The sequence below is a fragment of the Scardinius erythrophthalmus genome, assembly GCF_964197995.2.
Source record: "Scardinius erythrophthalmus genome assembly, chromosome: 25".
In the NCBI taxonomy this organism is placed as follows: Eukaryota; Metazoa; Chordata; class Actinopteri; order Cypriniformes; family Leuciscidae; genus Scardinius; species Scardinius erythrophthalmus.
Genome location: NC_138245.1, coordinates 9,768,122 through 9,794,866, shown reverse-complemented (window position 1 = coordinate 9,794,866; position 26,745 = coordinate 9,768,122). Strand labels below are relative to the sequence as shown.

The following is a 26,745-nucleotide window of genomic DNA, read 5'->3' as shown; positions in this document are numbered from 1 at the left end:
GATTGTACTTGTACTTACACATAAACTGCACACACTTACACCCCAAACATTCTTATCTAGTTACTTATTAGAATTTTTTTTTTTTAAAAAAATAAACAGCTTAAAAATTCAATAAAATGTTTTCTATATGTGTGTCATTTATGTTGTAGAGCAAAAGGTCCAAGTATCATCAAGGTATGTTTACCACAGCCCTTACTTTATTTATAAATTGAAAAACACATTATAAAAACCCATAGGCCTACTGGCAAATTAGTCTTTGGGGTTTTGACGTCACGGCTGCTGCACTCTATAGAACTTTTTTGTGCCACTCTTTGCAGAAATGTTGTGACAGGCACATTTTTCAATGAGCCTGTGTTGTTTGTGGTTTTATAGTTATATTACTTAAATAAATGTCTAATCAATGTATAGGCCAAATATGTGGAGCAATACAGGGTTCTAGTGCCACTGTAGCTCCTAAAATAATTATCTATGGATGAGAGTACATGGCAAAGATTGGTGGGAGAAAGTTGTCCTGAACCCTGCTGTGTGTGCAAGACATTTTTGAATCTGATTGTGGAAGTGAAAGATGTATAATATAGTGCAAAACTCAGTTGCTAGACTCCTCACTGGGACTTGTACATTTGAGCCAGTAACTCCTATTTTATCTGCACTGCACTGGCTACCTTTTCAAATAAAGAATTAATTTTAAAATTCTACTATATGTTTATAAAGCACTTAATAATTTGGCCCCTCAGTCCCTGACTGATCTGCTCCGTCTGTAGCGTCTGTGTTTCCATAGTAACTGATTGTGCTGTACACCTGTTTCTAGTTTAGTGGCTCGTTATTTCCTGTATATTTAAGACCTGCGTTTGGTTCAGCCCTTTATTCAGTATTGTCTTCATGCAGATGCCAAACTACATTACAAGTTATGAATACAAGTTACATATTTTCTACTCCTGTGATTTATATTACCTTCTTTGTTTATGTTTATAAATAGTTAAATAGCTGCTGTTTGATCCACCTCTCTGCCACCAAAATCTCCAATCCGTCGTTTAATTATCCGTATAATTTAATTCATTAATGTACCACAAAAAAAAAAAACATTTGTGCCAGGTAAAATGGATCTGGTGACAAAACTGTAAAATGGCTTCCTAATGAGGATATCTTAATATGTACATCTTAACAAATGAGGATTTCACCTGCATATTTCTACATGTGTAGCTACCTTTTCAGTGCAGCCCTTAGGAAATCAGCATGCAGTGTATTTGGTTGTGACTGCATCTAGCAATTTTTTTTTCTATTATTATTATTTACAAATAAGGGCTATGGGCACATTTCTAGTATATACCTTCTCAATTTCTACATTGAATGTGAAATTGAATTGGCCTAAATAGTCTTACTTGTGGAATCTTTAGCATCAAGTGATTTTGGTTTGGAATAAAATTGTCTTTTTGGGCAATTTCATATTTCGTGCTCTTCTTTTCACTTGCTAATAAAGGCAGGAAGTTTGTTATCATAAGAAAAAAAAAAGTGGTTTGATCACACAAGCCTGATACCACATAACTGGTTAAATTAATGGTATTTTCTGGTAAGCTTCATTGCTATTCCTCATCAACAATACACAAAATGCCTGCAAACTTTACTTCCAGATTTTCCCACAAGTAATTATTGGTGACATTCTTAAATCATTCTGACATGACTTGAATCCATCACAAGAATAGCCTTACTCTATCATTACAAATATGACAAATAATCAGAAATATAAAGACATCTTAGGTGTAAAGTTAGCATGTTTGTATCAGTCTTAAATGCAGGGATAGATGCCTGCTGTTTGAGGCAACGTGAGCAGCTCTCAGGGACAAAATACAGAGTGAAGGGGCCAGATTTACTAAGGCGAAAATCTGAGGATGAGAGGAGACCTCGGATGATCAAAGTAAGACCCATGTCACTGATTTGCATGGTGAGATGCATGGTAAGAACCTCCTCATAAGCTTGACTTTGATATGCCACCTGAGGAAAGATTCTTCCTTTGGATCCTCTTATTCTTGGCCTAGTGGGAATCCAAACATGATATTTAGTCTGGCAAGTTGTCTTAACACATTTAGGTTGCCTTTGAGCTCTTGTTTATTTCATGGCAAAGCAAAGCAAAGCAAAGCAAAGCAAAGCAAAGCAAGGCTATTATTTAAATATGTAAGTATGTTTGTGGGTGTACTATGATGCTCTGGTTTGAGATGTCCTGATTTGAACTTCTTGCCAATGTGTTAGTCAAAAGTTTTTTTCCTTAAAAATGTGTCTTTTTTTTCCAGTTTTGATGAATTTAAGCTTAGCTAACTAAGATTATTATAATGGGGATATTGGCCATAACATCCAACATTTGTGTCAGGGCAGGATTCTTGTACACAAACATTGAGAAGTGCAGTTGGATGTTATGAGTGGTCTGTCAATCTAATTGGATATAATGAATAGTCTGTAAGTGTGTTAACAACATGATGATCATTAATCTATTCATTCATTCAAAATACATTAAAAATGTAATTTATACATAAAGTGACTTTAATTTACTTTTTCCATGATGAGCATGTTTTCAGGTTTTTAAATTATAATAATGATATTTTTGTATATCCAAAAGAAACTACAACAAATGTATAAATATTTCTTTGCGTTCTCATTTTCCCCAATAGCAAACTCTACAATAACATTTCTATGAGGAAAAATATTGAGAGATAACATTTTTCAGAAGAGAGAAAGATGTCAAATTTGCTGTCTCTCCCTCAAATGCTGTCTTTGCTGTCTCTCCCTCACATTAGATACATCCATTCAGCAGCGTTAAGGTTCTTGCACACTGAGTACGAAATTCTCGTCCGGAATTTTCGGATTGGGTTCGATTTTCTGCGTTTTTTGCATCCGTAGCAAGCATTTTGAGAGGTATTTTGACAATTCAGAGCCACTGAATGACGAAAAACGCATACGAAAATTTCGGACTCAATGTGACTTTTAACCAGTTTTCAGTGATTTTATGCAAAGGTAAAGCACAAAGTATAGAGTTATAAATGTATATTCAACTTTTCAAAAATGAAAATATTAAAATTGTTGATAGATTTGTATCATGACAGTCTCTTACAATATCAGATAATTTGATGACTTTATGACAAATCAGTGTTAGTTCTACACGTCATTTGGTGCGACCTCCCCTCCCAATAGTTAAATATATTTAAGAATTAATTATTTATTATATGTAATAAATAAGATGTGTACACTCAAATGTATTTAAAGTGCAAATATACTGTATCTATCTGTCTGTTTTCTATCAGCTGACCTGATTGTGCCCTAACCAGCAGGTGGCGCTGTGTTTGAAGATGGCAGCTCCGGGCTTGTGTCACCTCTTTGCCCTGCTCCTTATCACACTGTCCCACACCTCGCACAGCTCTGAGATCCCATCTGAAAATGCCAAACAGAGTATGACCAGGTCTTCCACCTCCACCACTGACTCCAAGCCAGACCCTGACATGGGTCTTCTGGGCGACAGCCAGCGAAGAAGACACTGGTCACGCAAAGAGAGTGATAATGCTGGACTGCTCTCTCAAAGACCTGTGGACCGACCGGAGGATGATGGGACAAGTCTAGAGGGCCTGAGCCCTGTAAGGCTGGAGATGGGGCCTGGAGACAGTATGAGGGTGGAGGTTCATGATGAAGTCAGGGGTCCTGCTCATATGCGGCGGGGAAATCATCCACCAGAGGGAGAGTTCAATCGTAAAGGCAGGAGACGTGGCCATGGGCATCTGGCTGAGCACAGAAAGCAGGGAGGCAAAAGAGACAAAGGTCGCACTAAAGGTAATAAAGATTTTCTGAACATTCTGAAAGAATATAAAATCTTATCTGACTAACTAAGTATAGTTAGCCAGATAAGATTTTACATTCTACAAAGAAAGGTTAACGGGCATTGTTCATAGAAAAATGAAGTTCCACTTTATTTCGATAGTCCAGTTTAGAGATTCTTCTAACTATAAGTAACTTTGCAACTACATGTCAACTAACTCTCAATAGAGTATTAGTAGACTGTTAGTAGACTGTTAGGTAATGGTTATGTGTTAGGGTTCGGGTTAGTAGAATAAGTTGATTTGCAGTTGCCAAGTTACTTATAGTCTGTCGGGGGACCATCAGAATAAAGTGTTGGCAGATATTAAGCAAACAGTCTACTAACAGTCTACTAATACTCTAATGAGAGTTTGTTGACATGTAGTTGCAAAGTTACGTATAGTTAGTAGAAAGTGGACTATTGAAATAAAGTGTTACCAAAAAGGACAATTCTGTTGACATTTGCTCAGTCACATATTGCTTCAGACTTGAATGATTTTCTTTTCTCTGTGGCAGGGATTCCCAAACGTTTTTTATCAGCCAATCCTCTTTGACATAAAAAATATTTTCTTAAAAAAAAAAAAAAAAAACTGAGATTTTAAATGAAAATGTATCTAATAATTTAACAATGTACTCGCATGTTCATGGTTCTGATGTTGTATCTTTCTTTTTTAAATAATTTTGTAAACATCCAGGCAAAAGAACAAAAAAAAAAAAACACTCTCAGTGGCAATAGTTGCATTGGGTGTTCACAATTGGCTTCAATCTTTACAAGAACCAACTAAGACTTATTTTAGTGATCAGATTGAACAGAGAGAAAAAAAGGAGAAGACTCTTTTTTAGTTATGATAGTGTCTGTGTTCATATTTATATTCACAGTTTTTTTTTATTTGAATAATAATATATATTTTTTAAATTATTATTATTTAAAGCTAACTACAAAAAATGAAGACAGACATTTTTATTTTACCTTACAAGTTAAAATATTAATATGTCTTATATAGTTCACCCAAAATGAACTAGGGATAGTTCACCCAAAATGAAAATTCTGGCATCATTTACTCACCCTCAAGTTGTTCCAAACCTGTATGAATTTATTTCTTCTGCTGAACACAAAATAAGATATTTTGAAGAATATGGGTAACCAAACAATTGATGGGCCCCATTTGGGGCTTTCGCACTGGAGGAACCTTTTCATATTTACTAGAACTAATGGTGGAAGTACTCGCTTTTTGGCGTGTTTGCACCGCAGGAAGTAGGAACGATTTTAGTTCTAGAAACGCCTTTTGGAGTAACTAAATTAGCTCATACTTCAGAGTAGGGTCTAACCCAGCACTATAGGAACTACCAGTAATGGAAGTGTACGCTGATTGGCCGAACATATGTGAAACACCAGCACCCGACATATTTAAAAAAGCCGTGTACACACAGAATATAGCCTATGTATTTACTCCATAAACTAACTCTACGAACATGGAAAACAGTGATAGATGGACCTCTCAACATTTGCACTAAGGAAAAAATCCAATGCAACTTTGAGGGGACAAGCGAAAAATTATTATATATTTCTGCTCAGCTAGCGTCATTGGACATCAACCACAGGGCAAAAACTAATACTTTTTCATTTACTGTCTACTTTCTTTTGTATAACAATTATATCTAATAACGTATTAGACAGGACTGTTAGACAGATCGTAAACTAATGAAGACGGAGAATGTGAGCACTGTGTGCTCAGGCTCTGACGTTCTTCTTCTTCTTCTTTGGAGGCTCTGACGTTCTCAGCACTGTCAAAATAAATGTCCACCGCGCCATAAAAATAAAAGAGGAACATTTAGTTCTCGGGGAACCACCCTGGTTGCTAGTTCCTATAACTAAGTTCCTAGAACTACCCAGAGCGAAAGAGGCTATTGACTTCCATAGTATGGAAAAACAATTGTTGGTTAATGACAAACTTCAAAATATCTTCTTTTGTGTTCATCCATCCATCCATCCATCCATCTTCTTCCGCTTATCCGGGGCCGGGTCAAGGGGGCAGCAGTCTAAGCAGAGATGCCCAGATTTCCCTCTCCTTAGACACTTCCTCCAGCTCTTCCAGGGGAATACCGAGGCGTTCCCAGGCTAGCCAGGAGACATAATCGCTCTAGCGTGTCCGAGGTCTTCCCCGGGGTCTCCTTCCTGTGGGATGTGCCCGGAACACCTCCCAAGGAAGGCATCCAGGAGGCATTCGGAACAGATGCCCGAGTCACCTCAGCTGGCTCCTCTCGATGTGGAGGAGCAGCAGCTCTACTCTGAGCTCCTCCCGAGTGACAGAGCTCCTCACCCTATCTCTAAGGCAACGTCCAGCCACCCTGCAGAGAAAGCTCAATTCAGCCACCTGTATCCGGGATCTTGTCCTTTCGGTCATGACCCACAGCTCATGACCATAGGTGAGAGTAGGAACGTAGATCGACCGGTAAATCGAGAGCTTCGCCTTACAGCTCAGCTCCTTCTTCACCACGACAGACTGGTACATCGACCGCGTTACTGCAAAAGCTGCACCGATCCGTCTGTCAATCTCCCGTTCCATCCTTCCCTCACTTGTGAACAAGACCCCAAGATACTTGAACTCCTCCACTTGAGGCAGGAACTCTCCACCAACCTGAAGCGAGCAAGCCTCCCTTTTCCGACTGAGAACCATGGCCTCGGACTTGGAGGTGCTGATTCTCATCCCAGCCGCTTCACACTCGGCTGCAAACCGTCCCAGTGCACGTTGAAGGTCATGGTCTGATGAGGCCAACACGACAACAGCATCCACAAAAAGCAGAGACTACATTTTGTGGTCCCCAAACCGTACACTCTCTGGCCCCTGGCTGCACCTAGAAATTCTGTCCATAAAAATTATGAACAGAACTGGTGACAAAGGGCAGCCCTGCCGGAGTCCAACATGCACCGGGAACAAGTCTGACTTACTGCCGGCAATACGAACCAAGCTCCTGCTCCGGTCGTACAGGGACCGGACAGCCCTTAGCAGAGGGCCCCGGACCCCATAATCCCAGAGCACTCTCCACAGGACGCCACGAGGGACACAGTCGAATGCCTTCTCCAAGTAAAGTCAAGTCAAGTCATCTTCATTTATATAGCACTTTTAACAATGTAGATTGTTTCAAAGCAGCTTTACAGAGATAAGCGTATAATTTAAGGTAACAGAGATTGTTTTGGCTTTATAGCAGTTCTTTAATAAAGTTATTTTCCAGCTAAAGTTAGTTTTGATTGATTTGCTTCCGTCGCAACGACCATTTGTTATTAAATTAGGGGCCGCTAAGACGACACCATTCTCTCTACACAGACTTTAAACGCGAACCTGTGAGAAACGCTGATGGCGTTCACATGCGCATTTAGAATTGGTTCTATAGTTATGTGCGTTTGAATATATGTACGCAGGTTTGGAATTCCTTACAAGCCAAGCCTAAACAAAGAACTTGTCTTTCCTTATAAATTTTGATAAAGAATTTTATTTTATTTTGTCACTTCGGGGTAGGAACGCGAAACGGATTTTCCAGACAATACCTTATCTGTAGAGTGGTAAAGGGATCCTGCGTTGTCATCGGGTCCAGGCGAAGGTCCTTCGTCAGATCTGGATATGGCCTGGATCCGGCAGGCTGGGGGAAAACCTCTGGATAAACACAGACACTAAAATTAGCGTAGATGCCATTCTTCTCATGAAGTAACGAGTACATCAGGATTTATGGGAAGTGTTCCCGGTTCCGGCTGACCTAATCTATGCAGCCTAACATTGAATTATAGAAGTATATAATGTATTATGTGAATGCTAGGTCAAAGAGATGTGTCTTTAATCTGGCTTTGAACTGACATTGTCTGCTTCCCGGACAATGTTAGGAAGACTGTTCCAAAGTTTTGGTGCTAAATACGAGAAGGATCTACCGCCAGCAGTCGATTTTGATATTCTAGGTATTATTAACTGGCCGGAATTTTGAGATCGCAATAGACGTGAAGGACTATAATGCGTTAAGAGCTCGCTCAAGTACTGTGGAGCTAAACCATTTAGTGCTTTGTAAGTAATCAGCAATATTTAAAAATGTATGCGATGTTTGATAGGGAGCCAATGCAGTGTTGACAGAACCAGGCTAATATGGTCATACTTCCTGGTTCTGGTAAGAACTCGAGCTGCTGCGTTATGGACCAGCTGTAGTTTGTTTATTAAGCGTGCAGGGCATCCACCCAGTAGAGCATTACAATAATCTAGCCTTGAGATCATGAACGCATGAACTAATTGTTCCGCATTTGTCAATGAGAGCATATGGCGTAATTTAGATATATTTTTAAGATGGAAAAATGCAGTTTTACAGATACTAGACACGTGACTTTCAAATTAAAGATTGGTATCAAAGAGCACACCCAGGTTCCTAACCGACGACGAAGACATAACAGAGCAGCCATCAAGTGTTAGACAGTATTCTAGGTTATTACGTGAGGACGTTTTTTGTCCAATAATTAGAATCTCTGTTTTTTTTCAGAATTTAGAAGTAGGAAATTACGAGTCATCCATTTTTTTATATCAGCTATGCATTCCGTTAATTTTGTGAATTGATAAGTTTCGTTAGGTTTTGAAGAAATATAGAGCTGAGTATCGTCAGCATAACAGTGGAAGCTAATTCCATGTTTCCTAATGATATCTCCTAATGGTAGCATGTACAGAGTAACAGTTACAGGACGGGACCCCCTGCGGTTGTTAACACCATCACTTCTGCTAGAGCCCCCTCTACGAGGCACCTCTATGCATTGAAGTGGAACCTGTTCGTTGACTGGTGCTCATCTCACGAGGAGAACCCCCGATCTTGCTCGATCAGAGCCGTGCTTTCCTTCCTGCAAGAAGGGCTGGAGCGAAGGCTGTCTCCCTCCACCCTTAAAGTGTATGTTGCCGCTATTGCCGCACATCACGATGCTGTTGATGGTAAGTCTTTGGGAAAGCATGACCTGATCGTCAGGTTCCTGAGGGGAGCGAGGAGACTGAATCCTCCTCGCCCACTCTCTATACCCTCTTGGGATTTGTCTCTGGTCCTTTCGGCACTTCAGAGACCACCATTTGAGCCTCTGCAATCAGCTGAGTTAAAAATCCTGTCCTGTAAGACAGTACTCCTGGTTGCATTGGCCTCTATCAAGAGGGTAGGGGACCTGCATGCATTTTCGGTCGACGAATCGTGCCTAGAATTCGGCCCGGATAACTCTCACGTGATCCTGAGACCCCGGCCCGGATACGTGCCCAAGGTTCCTACCACTCCCTTCCGGGACCAGGTAGTGAACCTGCAAGCGCTGCCTTCGGAGGAGGCAGACCCAGCCCTGGCTTTTCTCTGTCCCGTTCGCGCTCTGCGTCTGTACATGGACAGAACGCAAAGCCTCAGGACCTCAGATCAGCTCTTCGTCTGTTACGGAGGCCAGCAGAAGGGAAAGGCTGTCTCCAAGCAGAGGATGGCCCACTGGATAGTGGATGCCATCGCCTTGGCTTACGAAGGCCAAGGCGTGCCCTGCCCGCCCGGGTTGAAAGCCCACTCCACTAGGGGTGTCGCTTCTTCCTGGGCGCTGGCACTCGGCGCCTCGCTGACAGACATCTGTAGAGCTGCGGGCTGGGCGACACCCAACACGTTCGCTAGGTTTTATAGCCTACGCGTTGAGCCGGTTTCTTCCTGTGTGCTCACTTCAACTAGCCGGTAACACAGAAGTTCCCTCTGTAGTGTCGGCTTGCTGCGCCACTCCCTTCCTAGGAATGGATATGTGCGCTTTTTGCTCCAGTCGAGTTCCCCAATTGGCGAACCCTGTGAGTTCCTCCGCACCCCTTCGGCAGTCGGACGTTGCGGAGCGTCCGACGCCAGGCCTAGTGCTCGTATGCTTGTGTAACTTGTGCTAGGCTGGGTTCCATATGTGGTGATCCCTGCGGCGATCCCATATGTGTATTCTTCCACGACCAGCTCCCTGCGGTGAGCCCGTGTCTTTCCCTCGGCAGAGTCTGCTCTGCCGTCACTGTGGGGTATAATGGTACAGCAGTTGAACTCCCTCTACGCAGGTCTTCCGCCCTAGCAGTTGGGGGTCTGAGAGTCTTGCGTAGGGCGCTGGATGTGGCAGCAACCATGCCGTTTTCCATGGGATCCCAATTATGTCGTCACGTCGACGTTACGTCGAACTTGAGCGACTGAAAGGGAACGTCTCGGTTACTGATGTAACCCTCGTTCCCTGAAGGAGGGAACGGGAGACGTAACGTCCCGTCGCCACCGTTGCTGACCATCGCTGCATGGCCGTCGCATATCTCGGCTCCTCAGCGAAAAACAATGTGTGCGTGCGCCCGCTTCCTGTTTATACCCACGCTGCGGGGCGGGGGCTTGTGATGCGATTCACGCATGTCAACGTTCATTTGCTCGTTCTGTAGACTCTCGAAGTTAATAGGGCTCCCTGAAGTTATCCCAATTATGTTATCACGTCGACGTTACGTCTCCCATTCCCTCCTTCAGGGAACGAGGGTTACATCAGTAACCGAGACGATCTAGAGTATGATTACGACGATGAGTAGGTCCTGACACATGTTGTCTAACTCCAATTGAGTTTACAATGTCTTTAAATGCCAAACCCAATGCATCTTTTTTATTATCGATGTGTATATTAAAATCACCAACAATTAGTACTTTATCTGCAGTCAATATTAATTCTGATAGAAAGTCCGCAAATTCTTTGATAAAGTCTGTTTGGTGCCCTGGTGGCCTGTATACAGTAGCCAGCATAAATCTCAAGCGTGATTTATCGTTTATACTATATATTTTTACATTAAGCCCCAATGCTTCAAAAGAATTTTATTTAAAACTTGATTTCTTAGTGGTTTTGAAAATATTACTATAAATTACAGCAACACCCCTCCCCCTTTGTGTTTCAGACGAGGCTCATGTTTATAACAGTAATCTTGCAGGGTGGACTCATTTAAAGTAATGTAATCGTTTGGTTTTAGCCAGATTTCTGTCAAACACAGCACATCTAGGTTATTATCTGAAATCATATCATTAACAACGAGTGCTTTTGAAGTAAGCGATCGAATATTCAGCAACCCAAGCTTTAGCATTTGCTCATCTGTATTATAGCTGTTTTTTATTTGTTGAACATCAATTAAATTTTTAACCTTAGATGGGTTTAAAAGTTTTTTTGGATTTCCAAGTTCGGGGAACAGACACAGTCTCTATATGATGATAGCTAGGTGAAAGAGGCTCTATGTGATGGGATTTATCTGACCTTGGTGACGTGAGGCCGCTAGCAGACAGTCGGTTTAGCCAGTCTGTCTGCTTCCTGACCTGAGGCCCAGATTGTCATGTTTGAGCTCTAAGACTATGAGCCATATTACTAGAGAGAAGAGCAGCACCATCCCAGGAGGGATGAATACCATCTCTTTTCAACAGGTCAGGTTTGCCCCAAAAACTTTTCCAATTGTCTATGAATTCTATATTATTTTGCGGACACCACTTAGACAGCCAACCATTAAGCGAACACAATCTACTAACTATCTCATCACTCCTGCGAACAGGAAGGGGGCCAGAGCAAATTACAGTCCTTGACATCGTACTTGTGAGTTCACACACCTCTTTAATATTAATTTTGGTGATCTCCAACTGGCGGCGTCGAACATCATTAGTGCCGACATGAATAATGATCTTAGAGAATTTACAATTAGCATTAGCCAGCACTTTTAAATTTGCTTTGATGTCAGGCGCTCTGGCTCCTGACAAACATGTGACTATGGTGGCTGGTGTCTCTAATTTCACGTTCCGTGTAATAGAATTGCCAATAACTAGGGCACAATCATTCTCAGTGGGTGTTTCAATGAGCGGGGCAAATCGATTTGTTATGGTAATCGGAACGGAAGAGTGTTTTTTTTTTCTCCAAATCCACAAAACACATGGAGAGGGTATAGAGCTGGTCCAGTGTTCCACAACTGGCACTAAAACCACACTGTTACTCCTGAATCCGAGGTTCCACTATCGGCCGAATTCTCCTTTTTCCAGTACCCTGGCATAGACTTTCCCAGGGAGGCTAAGGAGTGTGATCCCCCTGTAGTTGGAACACACTCTCTGGTCTGCCAGTCCAGAGGTACTGTCCCCGACTGCCACGCGATGCTGCAGAGGCGTGTCAGCCAAGACAGCCCCACAACATCCAGAGACTTGAGGTACTCAGGGCGGATCTCATCCACTCCCAGTGCCTTGCCACTGAGGAGCTTTTTCTTAACTACCCCGGTGACTTCAGCTTGGGTTATGGACGAGTCCACCTCCGAGCCCTCGGCCTCTGCTTCCTCAATGGAAGAAGCATTCCTTCTACCGTCTGACGATATCCCCAGTTGAGGTCAACAGCTGCACACCTCCACTCTTTTGTGTTCAGCAGAAAGAAATTCTTACAGGTTTGGAACAACTTAAAGGATGACAGAATTTTCATTTTTGGGAGAACTATCCCATTAAATTCTTCACTTTCAAAAATTAAACCTGCAAGCTGCAGGGAGACCTTTAAGTCTGTGTTTAGTTTACAACAGGTTTATAAACAAATTGTTACAAATCTGATAAAATTCAGAAAATATTTAAACAAAATTGTTAGCGATTCTGCAAATGTAAATTTATTTTAACAGGACAACAGGCATGAAAGATAAGATGACAGAAAAGGTGGAAAAATATATAGGCTAAACATGTATTTCTTGATTGCGAAAAAAGTCTGAAAGTATCCAATGTAGAGTGGCACAAATGCACTTATACCCATTCCGAGCACATGATGATGTGCTTTAAAGCAACATAATTTTTTTGAGTCATGGACGATCCTAGCTAAAAAAGTTTAGAGCACAAAGATTAGAGATATTGTTTGTGTGCAACACCTAAGGTATTGCATCTATTCAACATTTTACTGAGCCTTGTTCATCAGGGATTTAAATTCTAGTTACTGTGAGTATGAATGACATGATTTATTCAGTCCACTACTAACGCTCTCATCTAACATACAATAGTGAGTACCACGCCATTCAGAATCACTAAAAAACTTCAGTAAAATACTGTCCTTTTAAACAAAAGCACAGACCTTTATGTTCAGATTATGCATTAAATTGTAGCATCATGAAGATATTTTTTCTTGTGCTCACTGTCAAAGCCTAATGCGACATGCTGTTTGAAGATACTGAATGGAGAATGACTTGACTGCTGCAGAGGATGGAAGAGTTTCCGTCAACTTAAATTTACCATCTTGTTAATGAAATATAATGTGTGAAAATGTGCATTTAAAATACTTTTTTTTTGTCCTTTGTTGATCTTTGTTGATCAGTGTCACATCAGAAAAGGCTTAATATTTTTGTGAAAACAGTAATATTTTTTTTCCAGGATATTTAAAAAAAATAAAAATAAAAAAAAAGCATTTATTTGAAATTTAAAGATTTTGTGACATTATAAATGTCTTTACTGTCCCTTTTGATCAATTTAATGCATCCTTGCTGAATAAAGGCATTAGTTTTGTTTTTGTTTTTTTATCTTACTCTTCCCAAACCTTTTTGGTAGTGTATCACAGTTTGACAAAAATATTGTTTTCAGCAATGATAATAATAAGGAATGTTTCTTGAGCACCACCTCAGCATACTATAATGATTTCTGAAGGATCATGTGACACTGAAGACTGGAGTAATGATGCTGAAAATTCAGCTTTGACATCATCACAGAAATAAATGTTAAAAAATGCTCTCTCGATGACAGAGTTATTTTAAGATGTAAAATATTTCATCAACATAACTGTTAAAATGAAGAGACTTCTTTCAAAAACATTTTTAAAAATCATAATTATTCTAAACTTTTGACTGGTAGTGTATGTAAATTAATTATATTAAACAATAAAGTCCTGAGGTGTCCAAAGGGCCCTAAATGGAGTAGAAAAGAAAATTTCAGAAAAATGCCAGGTCTGGACTTTAAATGCTAATTTGATTAAAAACCAACCATAGTTTCTCTCTCTTTTTCTCTTAGGGGATCTCTATGACCCTGAACCAGAATTAGACTCGTTGAAGGACATGAATGCATTTGAGGATCTTTATACCTCCCCTCCTAATTACGACAATGCTCCACTCACTGAAGCTCCCTCCCGTCTCTCCCCCATTTTGGTAACCACGGCAATCGACGAGCATCCCCCAACACTGCCCCCAGCCTCCACCAAACCCCAGGTACCCTGGCGAGCAGAAGCGTCCTTGAATACGAAGGTCTGTTGTGTTGTTCAGAGTGTTTAGTTTTCTAAGATGCTGTTATTTCTCTCATATACTCTGAGGATTGCCTACAAAATTTGCTGAAGCGTTTTTGCATTGTTTGGGGGAAAAAGACAGAGCAGATTGACTTTTTTTTTCAAGATCTTGGTTAAACAACTCACCAGCATCCTTATTTTATTGTTAAAAATTTAGCTGCTTGGGCATTTGAGTCTTTTTCCACTCTGTCATTTTGTTGTTGGATCCCAAAATGAACATCTTCATTTGAACTGTGCGTCATGGCAGATATAGATACTGAAATGCTGTTTGGAGCCAGTAGTGGAGGTACTTGTCATCCTTGCGGTGTGTGGTGCTTCATCACACAGATTTATTTACCTGTGCTTCTGTGCCGTGCTTATTACAGAGTGCCGCCTGGGGCTGGATTGTACACAAGTAAAATTACCCAGCTCGCTTTGCACTAGGGAGGAGGTGGAGGATGGGAGCTGTCAACAGAGCGAGTGAGGGGTGAGATGTCGCTTGCCCATCCTCCTGCTCCTCTTTCTCACAGCCATCTGTTCTGCTCCGTTCTTCTCCCTAGATATCTTTTTACCACTCCCTGTATTTATTTAAATTCCCTTGAGAGGCATCACTAGGCCTGGGTACTGATATTAATAAAAACTAGATTTGCATATCCTCATGGAAATACAAATGCTTACAAGGCAGTAAATCATCATGTTTTTGATAAAATAATGCAGAAAAGAAAATGAAAGCTGGCGAATGTGATACAAAGAGATCAGGGCTTAGCTGACATTAGCATCTGCGGGTGAGCCATTATGATGGCCAATTTCAGCATAAGCTGATTCTGATGAACATTCTGGGCCCTATCATATACCTGGTGCAATGCAGCACCAGGCACGACACAAGTATTTTTATTTTTTTGCTAGTTTCAGCCCGACGCCGTTATCATTTTCACGTCCTGCACCACGTTGTTGAAATAGCAAATGCATTTGCACCCATCTGTGCGCCCATGGGCTTGCTGGTCTGAAACCGAGGTGTGTTGGGGCGCATTGTTGGCGCGTTGCTATTTTGAGGCAACTGAAATACTCTGCAGTATTTTTTTTGTTATTTAAAGGATGCATTATTAATATGCGCCTATAGGTGGGTGCACAACACGATTACACTCTGCTTATTACACACACAGGGTCATGCAGCAGCACACAAACATGCTAAATATTAAAAAAGGATTACAATGTAAACGATTATTGGTACATATGGTAGATATGGTGGAATCCGGCTTGTCCCGTAGATGGTCGCTTGCGCACTTTAACCTCGCACACGAGCAGATCCGTTTCCTCTCTGCAGAAGCGTTCAGTCTTCCGCAATGCAAATTCCGCTGTGTAGCAAATCCGCCATGACGCGAGCGCAACTGGCTTTTAAATGGAGATGAGACTTTGATTGTTTTTATGCACGTTATGCCCAAAACACACCCATTACTTGATTGTTTTTATGCACGTTATGCCCAAAACACACCCATTACTCATTAAGAGGGTAGGGACAACCCTTTTAGACCATGCGCCAGGTGCGCCAACCATTTTTCCCGTTGTTAAACTAGCAAAAGTGGATTCGGACATGCCCTAAGTGCACTTGCGCTGTGCGCTTTAGACCATGCGCTTTTATCATTAAAATAAGGGCCCATTATGTCAACAGAAGTCGCTAGTTTACAAACTTAAATCTTAAATAGATCATATCTTGAGGAGACAGGTTATTCTTAAGATCTTTTAAGATAAGAGTTCAATGTATTTAAAAAAAAGTCACAGTGAAGTAATAGAGGTAAGATAGATACTACAGTATTTACTTTTATAAACACCAGAAGAGCAAAATATGTTAAAGTCAAACCTTCTGCTGTTTCTGTGTGTGGCACCAACCTGATTTCACATAATGCGTCTATATAGCATGCATTGTATTTATTGTGCAGTGTATTTATCATATGAAAGTAAAAACTCATTTTTGCATATAAATTACATGATAAATACAATGCGTGCTATAGAGACGCATTTCATGAGATCAGGCTGGTAGCACCTACGGCTCTATACATTATTCCAAAAGATCCCAACCAGGATGTTACCCCCTGGCAACAATCAGATGAAGGCAATGGCGTGTAATTTTGCTCATCTGAGTGACTGTATGAGACTTGTGAGACATCTCAGAAATCTGTCAAGAAATGCTGTTGTTTAGATGCAAGCAAAAGACACACTTGAAAAAAAAACACATTTTATTGCATCTTGATGAACAGACAGAACAAGAACTGCCGATTAGCATGTATGAGAAACTGTTTGTTCAGATTTTCAGCAGCACACTGCCACTCATGTACATTGCGCAAGAGCATTTCAGAGAAAAAAAAGCCGTGAAACTCGTGCAAGTGTATGTGAAAACTCCAAAAGAACTCAAACCATGTCAGGAGGTCTTCCTGAGTTTAGTTCACTTTGAAACTATGGCATGGTTTGATAAATGGTCACATGCATTAAACATAAAACCCTGCAGGTTCACTTTATCTTCACATTGTCTAACTCCAAATACTGACTCTAATATTGTATTTAACATAAACTGGGCTATAATGGGTTACAAATGACAGGTAAACTTAGGCATTCACCAGTTGGTTGGTGGGAAAAACACATATATATATATATATTTGTTTTACCCTGATCCCAACATTGATCTGCTTAATAAGCTTTAGCCACTAACTTACAGAGTCAGATTTAATTAATTGCAGTAGATAGAGAAGAAGAAAAAAAAAATTAAACAAGTATCGCATTGTAAGCTATATAATAATAAAGGGCACTGTGCCAGTGATAGGCAATATGAACATGCTGAGCTGTCTACTGTGGCTACACAGACAAGCTTGTGTCCTTTAAGATTTGAGACTGTAACACAGAAACCTCCGGCTGTTACTCAAATGTTGTTGTAGATCTCAATTCAAGGATTTAAAGTACCATAGACAGTTCTATTAGCTTTCAATTAGTAACAGCCCCAGATAAAGAAATAAAAAGACAGATTTTCAGTATGCACTTAATCTAACTGCCATTCTTTGAGTAAATAAATATTTTTATCTGACTCCATATAGTTTAATTATAAGGTATTTTATAAAGGGATAAAGTTTGCACTCAGATGAAAACTGAGAGAATGTGGTATATTGATGGCATTTCATAAATGATCCAGTTTCCAGATGTGATCCAAAATAAATAAAACATTTTAGCACACACACAAACACAGTCTGAGACTCTGAGCAGAAGTCAGTAATTACTCTGGTTAGATTCTCTCTGTCCTTCTCTCCAGTCAATCGACTCTCAGAGGAGCACAATCTTCAATTCTGTTCACCTGTACTGCGTCACTGCCACTGTTGCTCTACAGGAGCTCACACACACACACACACACACACACACACACACACACACACACACACACACACACACACACACACACACACACACACGCACACACACACCATGTTTTAATTTGAAAGGTCCCCAAACTCCATAAAAAATATTAGGTAACACTTAGTTGTACAGTGTCCTTGTTACATATGTTACATGTAGTTACTATAGTAATAACTTTAAATTATGCATAATTACATGCAACTAACCCTCAACCAAATCCTAATCCTATAGTAAGTAATTAACATGCTGTTAATTATTATTACTCAGTACTTAAATATATAATTACAGTGTAACAACGGCACCTTAAAATAAAGTGTAACCAAATATTATATTTAAATTTTTAAAGGTTATCCTAGTTATCCTTTCCATTGACATATTTGTTATCATTTCTTTCAACCAACATCCTATATTTGGTGCACAAATACTTTTTACAATTTAAAGGCCGTGTTGCAGGGTTAATTTTTCAATGAATTTGTGCAATTTGCTTGTTGGTAATAAACATTTAAACTGTTATCCATTGTATTTTATGTTATTGGGTATCACAAAATGGAATATAATACGAAAAAGTAGGTACTATCTTACAGTGGTTTGCATTGATTCTCCTTCCCCCCACAATGCATTGCATTACATCACTTTGGGGAGAGAATTTACCAAAGCCCGCCTTGAGAGCATAGAGAGTGACTAGAGAGACGAGTAGTAGACGAGAGTATTCAGATAGCGCAGATTATAGATAAATAGATAAATACATAGATATAGATAGACAGATAGACTAGATATATAGATAGACAGATAGATTGATAGATAGATATAGATAGATAGGCTAGTATAGAGAGAGATAGGCAGACAGCCAGATAGCATAACGTTAGCATAGATAACTAGCAGCTAGATAGATAAATAGATAGAAATATATAGTAGGTAGATTGACAATGGTGAACTACTGTGTTTGTGCTGGGTGTAAAAACAAATCTTGGACGCTGAGTGAGGCACGTCACATCTGGTCCCGGGGTGAGCTCCTCAACCAGCGACCAAAACGCACTCACTTCCCTACAGCACAAGCTTTCCAACGCAGTTTCCATGGGACGGCACCGCCCACACAAGCACCTGCCAAACACAGCGACAGACACGCGGCGGCTACGTTTGCAACAACATTTTCAACGGAGGAAGAAATAAACGCTTAGAAACGCCCATATAGCTAGCATGATGCCTTCTATTTCTAGATGACAAAGACAAAGTTTACCAGTACTACGACACTATGACAAAGGTTACCGGTACTTATCTGAACTAACGTCATGATCACTGCCACTAGATATAAAAAAAACATTGATTTTTCACTCGGTGCTATTCAATGACAGTAAAAAAAAATATGTGTCATTATTGTGCACTGCTGCTCGTAGACAAGCTCCAGTGCTCATTGCTGCATTGCTAAATGATAGCAACTCACCAGGACACTTCACCAACTCTCCACTCATTCTCCTCGGACCATGCATTTAATTGGCTTTGACGGCCATCAGTTCTTGGCAGTTCCTCATTTGCCCTCTCACGTCTGGCAGGTTCGAAATTATACGGCTGCGGGCCATCATACATGTTGGCTCTTGCCACCTCTTCCTCATCCCAGTCAGTCGCCATAGTTCTAATACTAGGCTGAGGCTACCTTTCCTCCACTTCTCCCCAACGTGACGGCATCACCGAATTGCGTAAAAAAAAAACTGTTAATACCAAAAACGTAAAAAAATGGTCTTTAAGACCATTTTTGAGACATTTTAAAAATGACATACATATCTTGAGTGATTTATGTACCCATTAATCGACAGTGGTAGTTAACCTGCAACATGGGCTTTAAAGAAATAAGCCGATTTGCTTGCAGAATGCACATATTTACAAATATATATATATACAGTATATATATGTATAAGTAAAGGTGATGTAATGATTCATGTCTGTGTTCCTCTGTCTTGTCCCGTGTTTAGCAGTTCCCTGTTATGTTGATTAGTCTCCCCAGGTGTGTCTTATTTACCACGCCCCCTTGTTATCTTGTTTAGCTTGTTTGCATTTGTATTTAAACCTGTGCTTCAGTTGTTATTTGTCGGTTGTTGTAGCTGTTTCCATGTTTCTGAGTTCTGTGTTCCATTGTTTGCCATGGCTTTCCTGTTTGTTTTATTAAATTAGTGCTTGCGTATGGATTCTCTCTCTGCTTCGTCCTTGCCTTATCGTAACAGAACGACCGACCACACGATGAATCCAGCAGCATTAAGGGGTAATCTCCAGCAAAGTAGGCGGCTACACTTGATTCTTATCCCCAGGATGGCTGCCGCCACGTCTGCCGAGCTGGAGCTTCTTCACGTCATGCCTGCCAAGTCTGAGTCTCTTCACGTCATGCCTGCCAAGTCTGAGTCTCATCACGTCATACCAGCCAAGTCTGAGTCTGTCCACGTCAGCCCTGCCGAGCCTGCGCTCCACGTCAGCCCTGCCGATTCTGAGCTTCTCCACGTCAGCCCTGCCGAGCCTGCACTCCACGTGACGTCAGCCCTGCCGAGCCTGCGCTCCACGTCACATCTGCCGATCCAGAGACTGTTCACGTCACGTCTGCCGATCCAGAGACTGTTCACGTCACGCCTGCCGAGCCAGTGTCTCTGGACAAGATGGCCGCCTCCGAGCCAGTGTCTCTGGACAAGATGGCCGCCGCCGAGCCAGTGTCTCCGGACAAGATGGCCGCCGCCGAGCCAGTGTCTCCGGACAAGATGGCCGCCGCCGAACCAGTGTCTCTGGACAAGATGGCCGCCGCCACGTCGCCTGAGCCCTCAGCAGAGATGGTCGCCGCCACGCCTGAACCTGAGCCCTCAGCAGAGATGGCCACCGCCACAACCTGAGCCCTCAGCAGAGATGGCCGCCGCCACGCCGCCTGAGCCCTCAGAAGAGATGGTCGCTGCCACGCTGTCTGTTCCTGTCCCTGAGCCGGTGTCTGTCCCTGAGCCGGTGTCTGTTCCTGCCCATAACCCTATAGCCGCCCCCAAGGAAATTTTTTGGGGGGGCAGGAGGTCCCCTGATAGGATCATGGAGGCCGTGCTGCCATGGTCTCCTGAACTGTCTGGTCCGCCCTGTAGCCCTGAACCGCCAGGTCAGGCGCCCTGGCTGCCTGAAGGGTCGTCTCCGCCCTGGTCGCCTGCACTGCCTGCTCCGCCCTGGTCGCCTGCCTGCTCCGCCCTGGTCGCCTGCACTGCCTGCTTCGCCTTGGTCGCCTGCACAGTCTGATCCGCCCTGGCCTCCCGTCCTGCTGCAGTCTCCAGGCCCTCTGCCTCTCAATTCCCCGTTATGTCGATTAGTCTCCCCAGGTGTTTCTTATTTACCCTTGTTATCTTGTTTAGCTTGTTTGCATTTGTATTTAAACCTGTGCTCTAGATGTTTCATTAAATTAGTGCTTGCGTATGGATTCTCTCTCTGCTTCGTCCTTGCCCCATCGTAACAGGTGACAATGGAATATTACCATAAATGATCTTTATGATTTATTTAGCATCTTTCCAAAACACAGCTCTTCTCCATGGGAATGGAAAACCGTTTGGAATTTTAAAATTGGAATTTCCAGGTCTGGTAAAGTTATAAAAATTGTCTATGAAAATTCTCAACATATTTGTATTACTTTTATTTAGCTTTTGTGGTGTTTTTTGGAACTGTCATTGTATGGAAAATAACTAAAGATTATTCATAATTTCTCCTTTGTGTTCCATGGAGAAATAACAGAGCAAATTGGTAAATAAATAAGAACTTATTTTTGGCTAATGTAGCATCTGGACCAATCAGACACACACAAATTATTCTTTATATTTAATGAAAAATCTGGCAAACCCAATATCCCAACAAACTGTGTTAGGAGTTCGATGTGTGAACCATCTTCTGAAAACTGCAACTAGCATCCCAAATGAAGCTAACACACAGGCAGAACCAGGTGCCTGGTTACAGGACACCGGAAGACTGATAAGAATAACTGTAAGGAATTTACAGAGAGTTGTGACTCTCACTTAATTCTCATTGAAAAAGGACAAATAAACCCTTTTAATCCTATTCTATATATAACCAATTGAGAAATATACATGTATAAACATGTATTCAACTTTCCCATCTCATGATTTTCCTTTTATAGGGTTTGGGCTATATATTAATTCAAACTCTTAATGTCACAGAATTGTGTACCATGTAGAATGTGTAGCATGTTTAGTATCTAAGAACTCCAATTTTCATTCCCTATTTGTTTATTTACATTACATATAGCTAACTCTGTGACACAGTCGCATTATTAGAATCTTGAAGGTTCTTCTCTTAAACACCCTATCAAATTACATATGCAAATGCCCCAAACACCAAAGAGTCTTAAAGTTTCCACAACTTCTTATTGGCTCAGTCACCTCCAGTGGGTGTGAGATCTTCATACTTTAAAAGATCAAGTCAAGTCAAGTCATCTTCATTTATATAGCGCTTTTAACAATGTAGATTGTTTCAAAGGAGCTTTACAGAGATAAACGTATAATTTAAGTAAATAGAGATTGTTTTGGCTTTATAGTGGTTCTTTAATAAAGTTATTTTCCATCTAAAGTTAGTTTTGATTGATTCGCTTCCGTCGCAACGATCATTTGTTATTAAATTAGGGGCAGCTAAGAGGACCAGTGGCGCCTCCAGGATTTTTTTCATAGGGTGGCCGAAAGGGGCCAGCAAAAATGTTAGGGTGGCACAATACTGTTGCATGCCTAAATCTAATGGCAGACAAAAAGTTTGCCGTTTTCATTACTTTTCAAGCATATAACGTTATAGTCTTCAAAACTTCAGTACTACTATTCATAGAGCAAAAAAAAATGTTGCTGTGCAATTTAACTGGAAGTAGCCTGTTTATTTGGAGTGCTCATTCATTTCAACAGAGAATAAAAGTAAACAAGAAAGCGTAGATTGTTAACTCATCACTTTATTAAAACAATTGTTGCACTGCTGCAAATGTAATACAATGTAAAAAGTTGAAAGAAAACTAACCATAGACATTTTACAGTTAACAAAGAAACTTTTTACAAGTTATATTGCATTCTTAGTCACATATTTATACTACAATTACTAATTATAAAATAATATTTTAGAATATTATTTAAGAATATAAAAGCAGAGTAAGAAGATATACTAATTCATATTGAGTTGTGTGCATAGGGTGTAAGAAGGCATAGGTTATGTAAATGCATTTTATATATGCAACAACCTAATATATATATATATATATATATATATATATATATATATATATATATATATATATATATATATATATATATATATATATATATATATATATAATAAAGCCCTAACAGCCCTAACCATAACAGCACATTTGCTACTTTGTCTATTATCCATTTCCTTTGTCTGTAGTCACAGTTGTCTTTGCCTGTATTCGCTCAAAATCAAAACAGCTTTATTCTCCTGTTTCAATGTCTTCTTGCAAATATATCAACAAAATCTTCCAGGTTAATGGCCCGTGCTCTTTCTGATTCTACACTCAGAATTCCTAAATTACTCAGTCTTTCATCACTCATGGTGCTTCTTAGGTAGGTCTTAGTTCGCTTAAGTACAGAAAAACTACGCTCACAAGCTGCTGTGCTGACAGGCAATGCAAGTGCAATTTAAAAAAACTCATTAAACACCTCTTTAAAAGGCTCAATAAACACTGTCATTTCCAGTAGATTTTCTGGTGTTTTTAATCCATTTTTCTTCTTTCTCATAATTAGTCTTTTTATCTGAGGAACTTCATATTTCAGGTCATCAACGCTGCAGTTGTATTTTCGAGGCAAACACAGAAATAGCATCTTGATCACAGAATGTTGGGCTGGAAGGGTTTACAGCCTGTATTCCAATCAGCGTGTCACAGTTGTCTTTAGAAAATCTTCTCTTTAATTCACAGAGCAGAACATCAAGGACAGGTATAAATGTGGATGTATGAAAGGTGTCTTTGTCCATTTCCATTTGTCTTTTTACTATTGGAGAGGTAACCCAATGTCCATCTAGTCTGGAGCTGACTTTTACTTCACGCTTTGGAGTTAAAGGTGAAATGTTGCACTGTTGGGCAAGATTCATACTATTGTCCCAGATCTGCTCAAAGTGTGATCTCTCTCTGTAGTCAGTAAAAGTCTCAATAAGAGAACCAACAAGGGCAATGGCAGTGCTAAGGTTAAGTTGTGGGGACTGTAAAACATCAGACAAGTGTTGCATCTCCAAAAACTTGAGTGAAGATTACGAGCAGTCCAACAAATTTTAAATCAATTTGAGCTAATATACCACGTGCCTCAACAGCCCTCTCTCCATTGGATTCCTGTGAAATTTCTTCAAGTACTCAAGTACCGGTAGTCTGTCTTTCACAGTTTTACAGGCAAAATATCTACAAGCCCATCGAGTGTCTGATAGTCGTTGCATTTCACGAGGTGGCCCCTCATACATTTGCTTCTGAACATCTAACCACTTTTGGTGGACGTAAGACCCTGATATAAAGACATACAGCTTTTGAAGCAGTGAAAAGAAACAATGCGCATCAGGGACTGTTTTAACAGTGTCCACAAGTACAAGATTTAGGCAATGCGCATTGCAGTGCACATAGAATGCCAAAGGAGCTTCCTTTCTAATCCGTGCTTGTACCCCAGAGTTTTTCCCACTCATTACTGAGGCACCGTCGTATGCTTGGCCTACTAAATTATGTTTGTAATCAAGGCCATAAAGCTGAAGCTTTTGAATGATTTTGTCTGTTAGAGCCGCAGCATCCAAGTGTTGCGCAGCCTCAAAATGTAGTAAGCTTTCATGTACTGTGCCGCTGTAGTAATATCTTAAGACCATCGACATTTGCTCTTTCTTACTCACGTCTTTTGTTTCATCAACCATTACACTAAAGCATTCACTCTCTTTAACCTCCCTTATTATAGATGAACGGACCATTTCAGCAAGACAATCCAAAATGTCATTTTGTGTCCCGTGACCTGTGTAAGTTGCATTGTGTTGTTTTGACATCTTTCTTTTAACCGTTTCATCATGTTTAGCGATCAATTCCATTATAGCAAGGAAATTACCCTTATTACCATCCGTATCTCTGTGGCCTCGCTGAGCTATATTCTGTGTTGCTGTAAGTAGCAGTACCTCAGCAACTGTCTTTATATATTCACGATTTGCCTTGACCAGTTTATCGTATTCATTACTTAAAGAGTTCAGCAGAGAAGAGCTGGTTGTAACTGATCTTTTATACTCTGTCCATGCTAGCATTGCATTGATGTGAGATTCTGATTTTGTGTGCGCTGCAAACCCTCCGTCTTTGTAAGGGGCCTTTTTCCAGTTTCGAAAACCCTCAACAGATGTAAAGACTGAATCACCAGATTTTGGAAGACAGAAGTGTCTGCAGGCGTAGCAGTAAGCAGAGTCCTTACTTTGAGAGTATTCAAGCCATTTGTGAGTCTTAAACCATTCTGCTTTAAAACAGCGTCTTCTATCCCCCTGGGCAGTTCTTGGAAAGATCTTTAGATGGGGCTGTTTAGGATCCTCATCTCTTGATTTTGATATATCTATAATGAAGCAAAAAGCAGCATTAATAGTGCAATTCGTTAAGTATATGATCATTCATTATATGATTTATTTAATGCTTATGTTTTAGACAGATACATCTCCCCAGTTTACTTAAAATATTTACAAATGATATGAACAATTTTAAAGTCTAAATAAAGTAGTGCTTACCAATCTTTTTAAATTCAAGGCCCAATTACAATTTCTACTCAAAATGTCATAAAAAGCCAAATGCTAACAAATATCCTTATTTTTACTTGTTTTTAATTCATTTGAAAAAAATATAAAATTATTTTAAGACTCCCTTGGACATGTGTTAAGGTCCCCTGAGAAAAGCCTAAACACCTTCAGGAATATTTGCTAAGTGTGCTGTTAGTGAGTGCAGCACAGCAGTCCGTACCTGATGGGTCACAGTCTGTGTGTGCAGTTGTCTCTTCCAGCTGCTGTCTGTCCGTCTCTTGTCTGTCCGTCTCTTCCAGCTGCTGTCTGTCCGTCTCTTGTCTGTCCATCTCTTCCAGCTGCTGTCTGTCCGTCTCTTGTTTGTCCATCTCTTCCAGCTGCTGTCTGTCCGTCTCTTGTCTGTCCGTCTCTTCCAGCTGCTGTCTGTCCGTCTCTTGTCTGTCCGTCTCTTCCAGCTGCTGTCTGTCCGTCTCTTGTCTGTCCGTCTCTTCCAGCTGCTGTCTGTCCGTCTCTTGTTTGTCCATCTCTTCCAGCTGCTGTCTGTCCGTCTCTTGTCTGTCCGTCTCTTCCAGCTGCTGTCTGTCCGTCTCTTGTCTGTCCGTCTCTTCCAGCTGCTGTCTGTCCGTCTCTTGTCTGTCCATCTCTTCCAGCTGCTGTCTGTCCGTCTCTTGTCTGTCCATCTCTTCCAGCTGCTGTCTGTCCGTCTCTTGTTTGTCCATCTCTTCCAGCTGCTGTCTGTCCGTCTCTTGTCTGTCCGTCTCTTCCAGCTGCTGTCTGTCCGTCTCTTGTCTGTCCGTCTCTTCCAGCTGCTGTCTGTCCGTCTCTTGTCTGTCCGTCTCTTCCAGCTGCTGTCTGTCCGTCTCTTGTCTGTCCGTCTCTTCCAGCTGCTGTCTGTCCGTCTCTTGTCTGTCCATCTCTTCCAGCTGCTGTCTGTCCGTCTCTTGTTTGTCCATCTCTTCCAGCTGCTGTCTGTCCGTCTCTTGTCTGTCCGTCTCTTCCAGCTGCTGTCTGTCCGTCTCTTGTCTGTCCGTCTCTTCCAGCTGCTGTCTGTCCGTCTCTTGTATGTCCGTCTCTTCCAGCTGCTGTCTGTCCGTCTCTTCCAGCTGCTGTCTGTCCGTCTCTTGTCTGTCCGTCTCTTCCAGCTGCTGTCTGTCCGTCTCTTGGATGTCCGTCTCTTCCAGCTGCTGTCTGTCCGTCTCTTCCAGCTGCTGTCTGTTGCATTCTGTACTCTCTTGGACTTGGTCCTCCATCCTAACTGCCTCATCATCTTTCTCAGAATGTATGGACCTTTTGCTGAAGAAGGTGGATATGTCGACTGCCTTCCTCTTCATTTTGATTAATCATCATAAACCCTATATTTGTGTGAAAATATCCAGTCAGAGTTTAAATAGCATATTTTCTGTTTCTGTTGTTTAGACATACATTAATAAAATAGTATTTGTCACAATAGTCTAATAAATTAATGGGAAACACTGACTAACTGTTCTACATTTGTAACCTTAGAGCAAATGACA

The 26,745-nt window shown here is 41.0% G+C and overlaps 1 protein-coding gene across 2 annotated transcripts in view; it reads left to right on the top strand.

The window, feature by feature from the left end:
* draxina (dorsal inhibitory axon guidance protein a) overlaps positions 1-26,745 on the top strand; it is a 55,124-nt gene that overhangs the window by 9,563 nt on the left and 18,816 nt on the right. Inside the window, exons 2-3 of one of the 2 annotated variants that reach the window (XM_081358647.1) lie at positions 3,318-3,810; positions 13,846-14,039. In XM_081358647.1, the coding sequence (XP_081214773.1) occupies positions 3,336-3,810; positions 13,846-14,039 (669 nt within the window). In that variant the 5' untranslated portion in view covers positions 3,318-3,335. Of the gene's footprint in view, positions 1-3,317; positions 3,811-13,845; positions 14,076-26,745 lie in introns of both variants that reach the window. The other variant, XM_081358646.1, reaches the window with a different exon arrangement.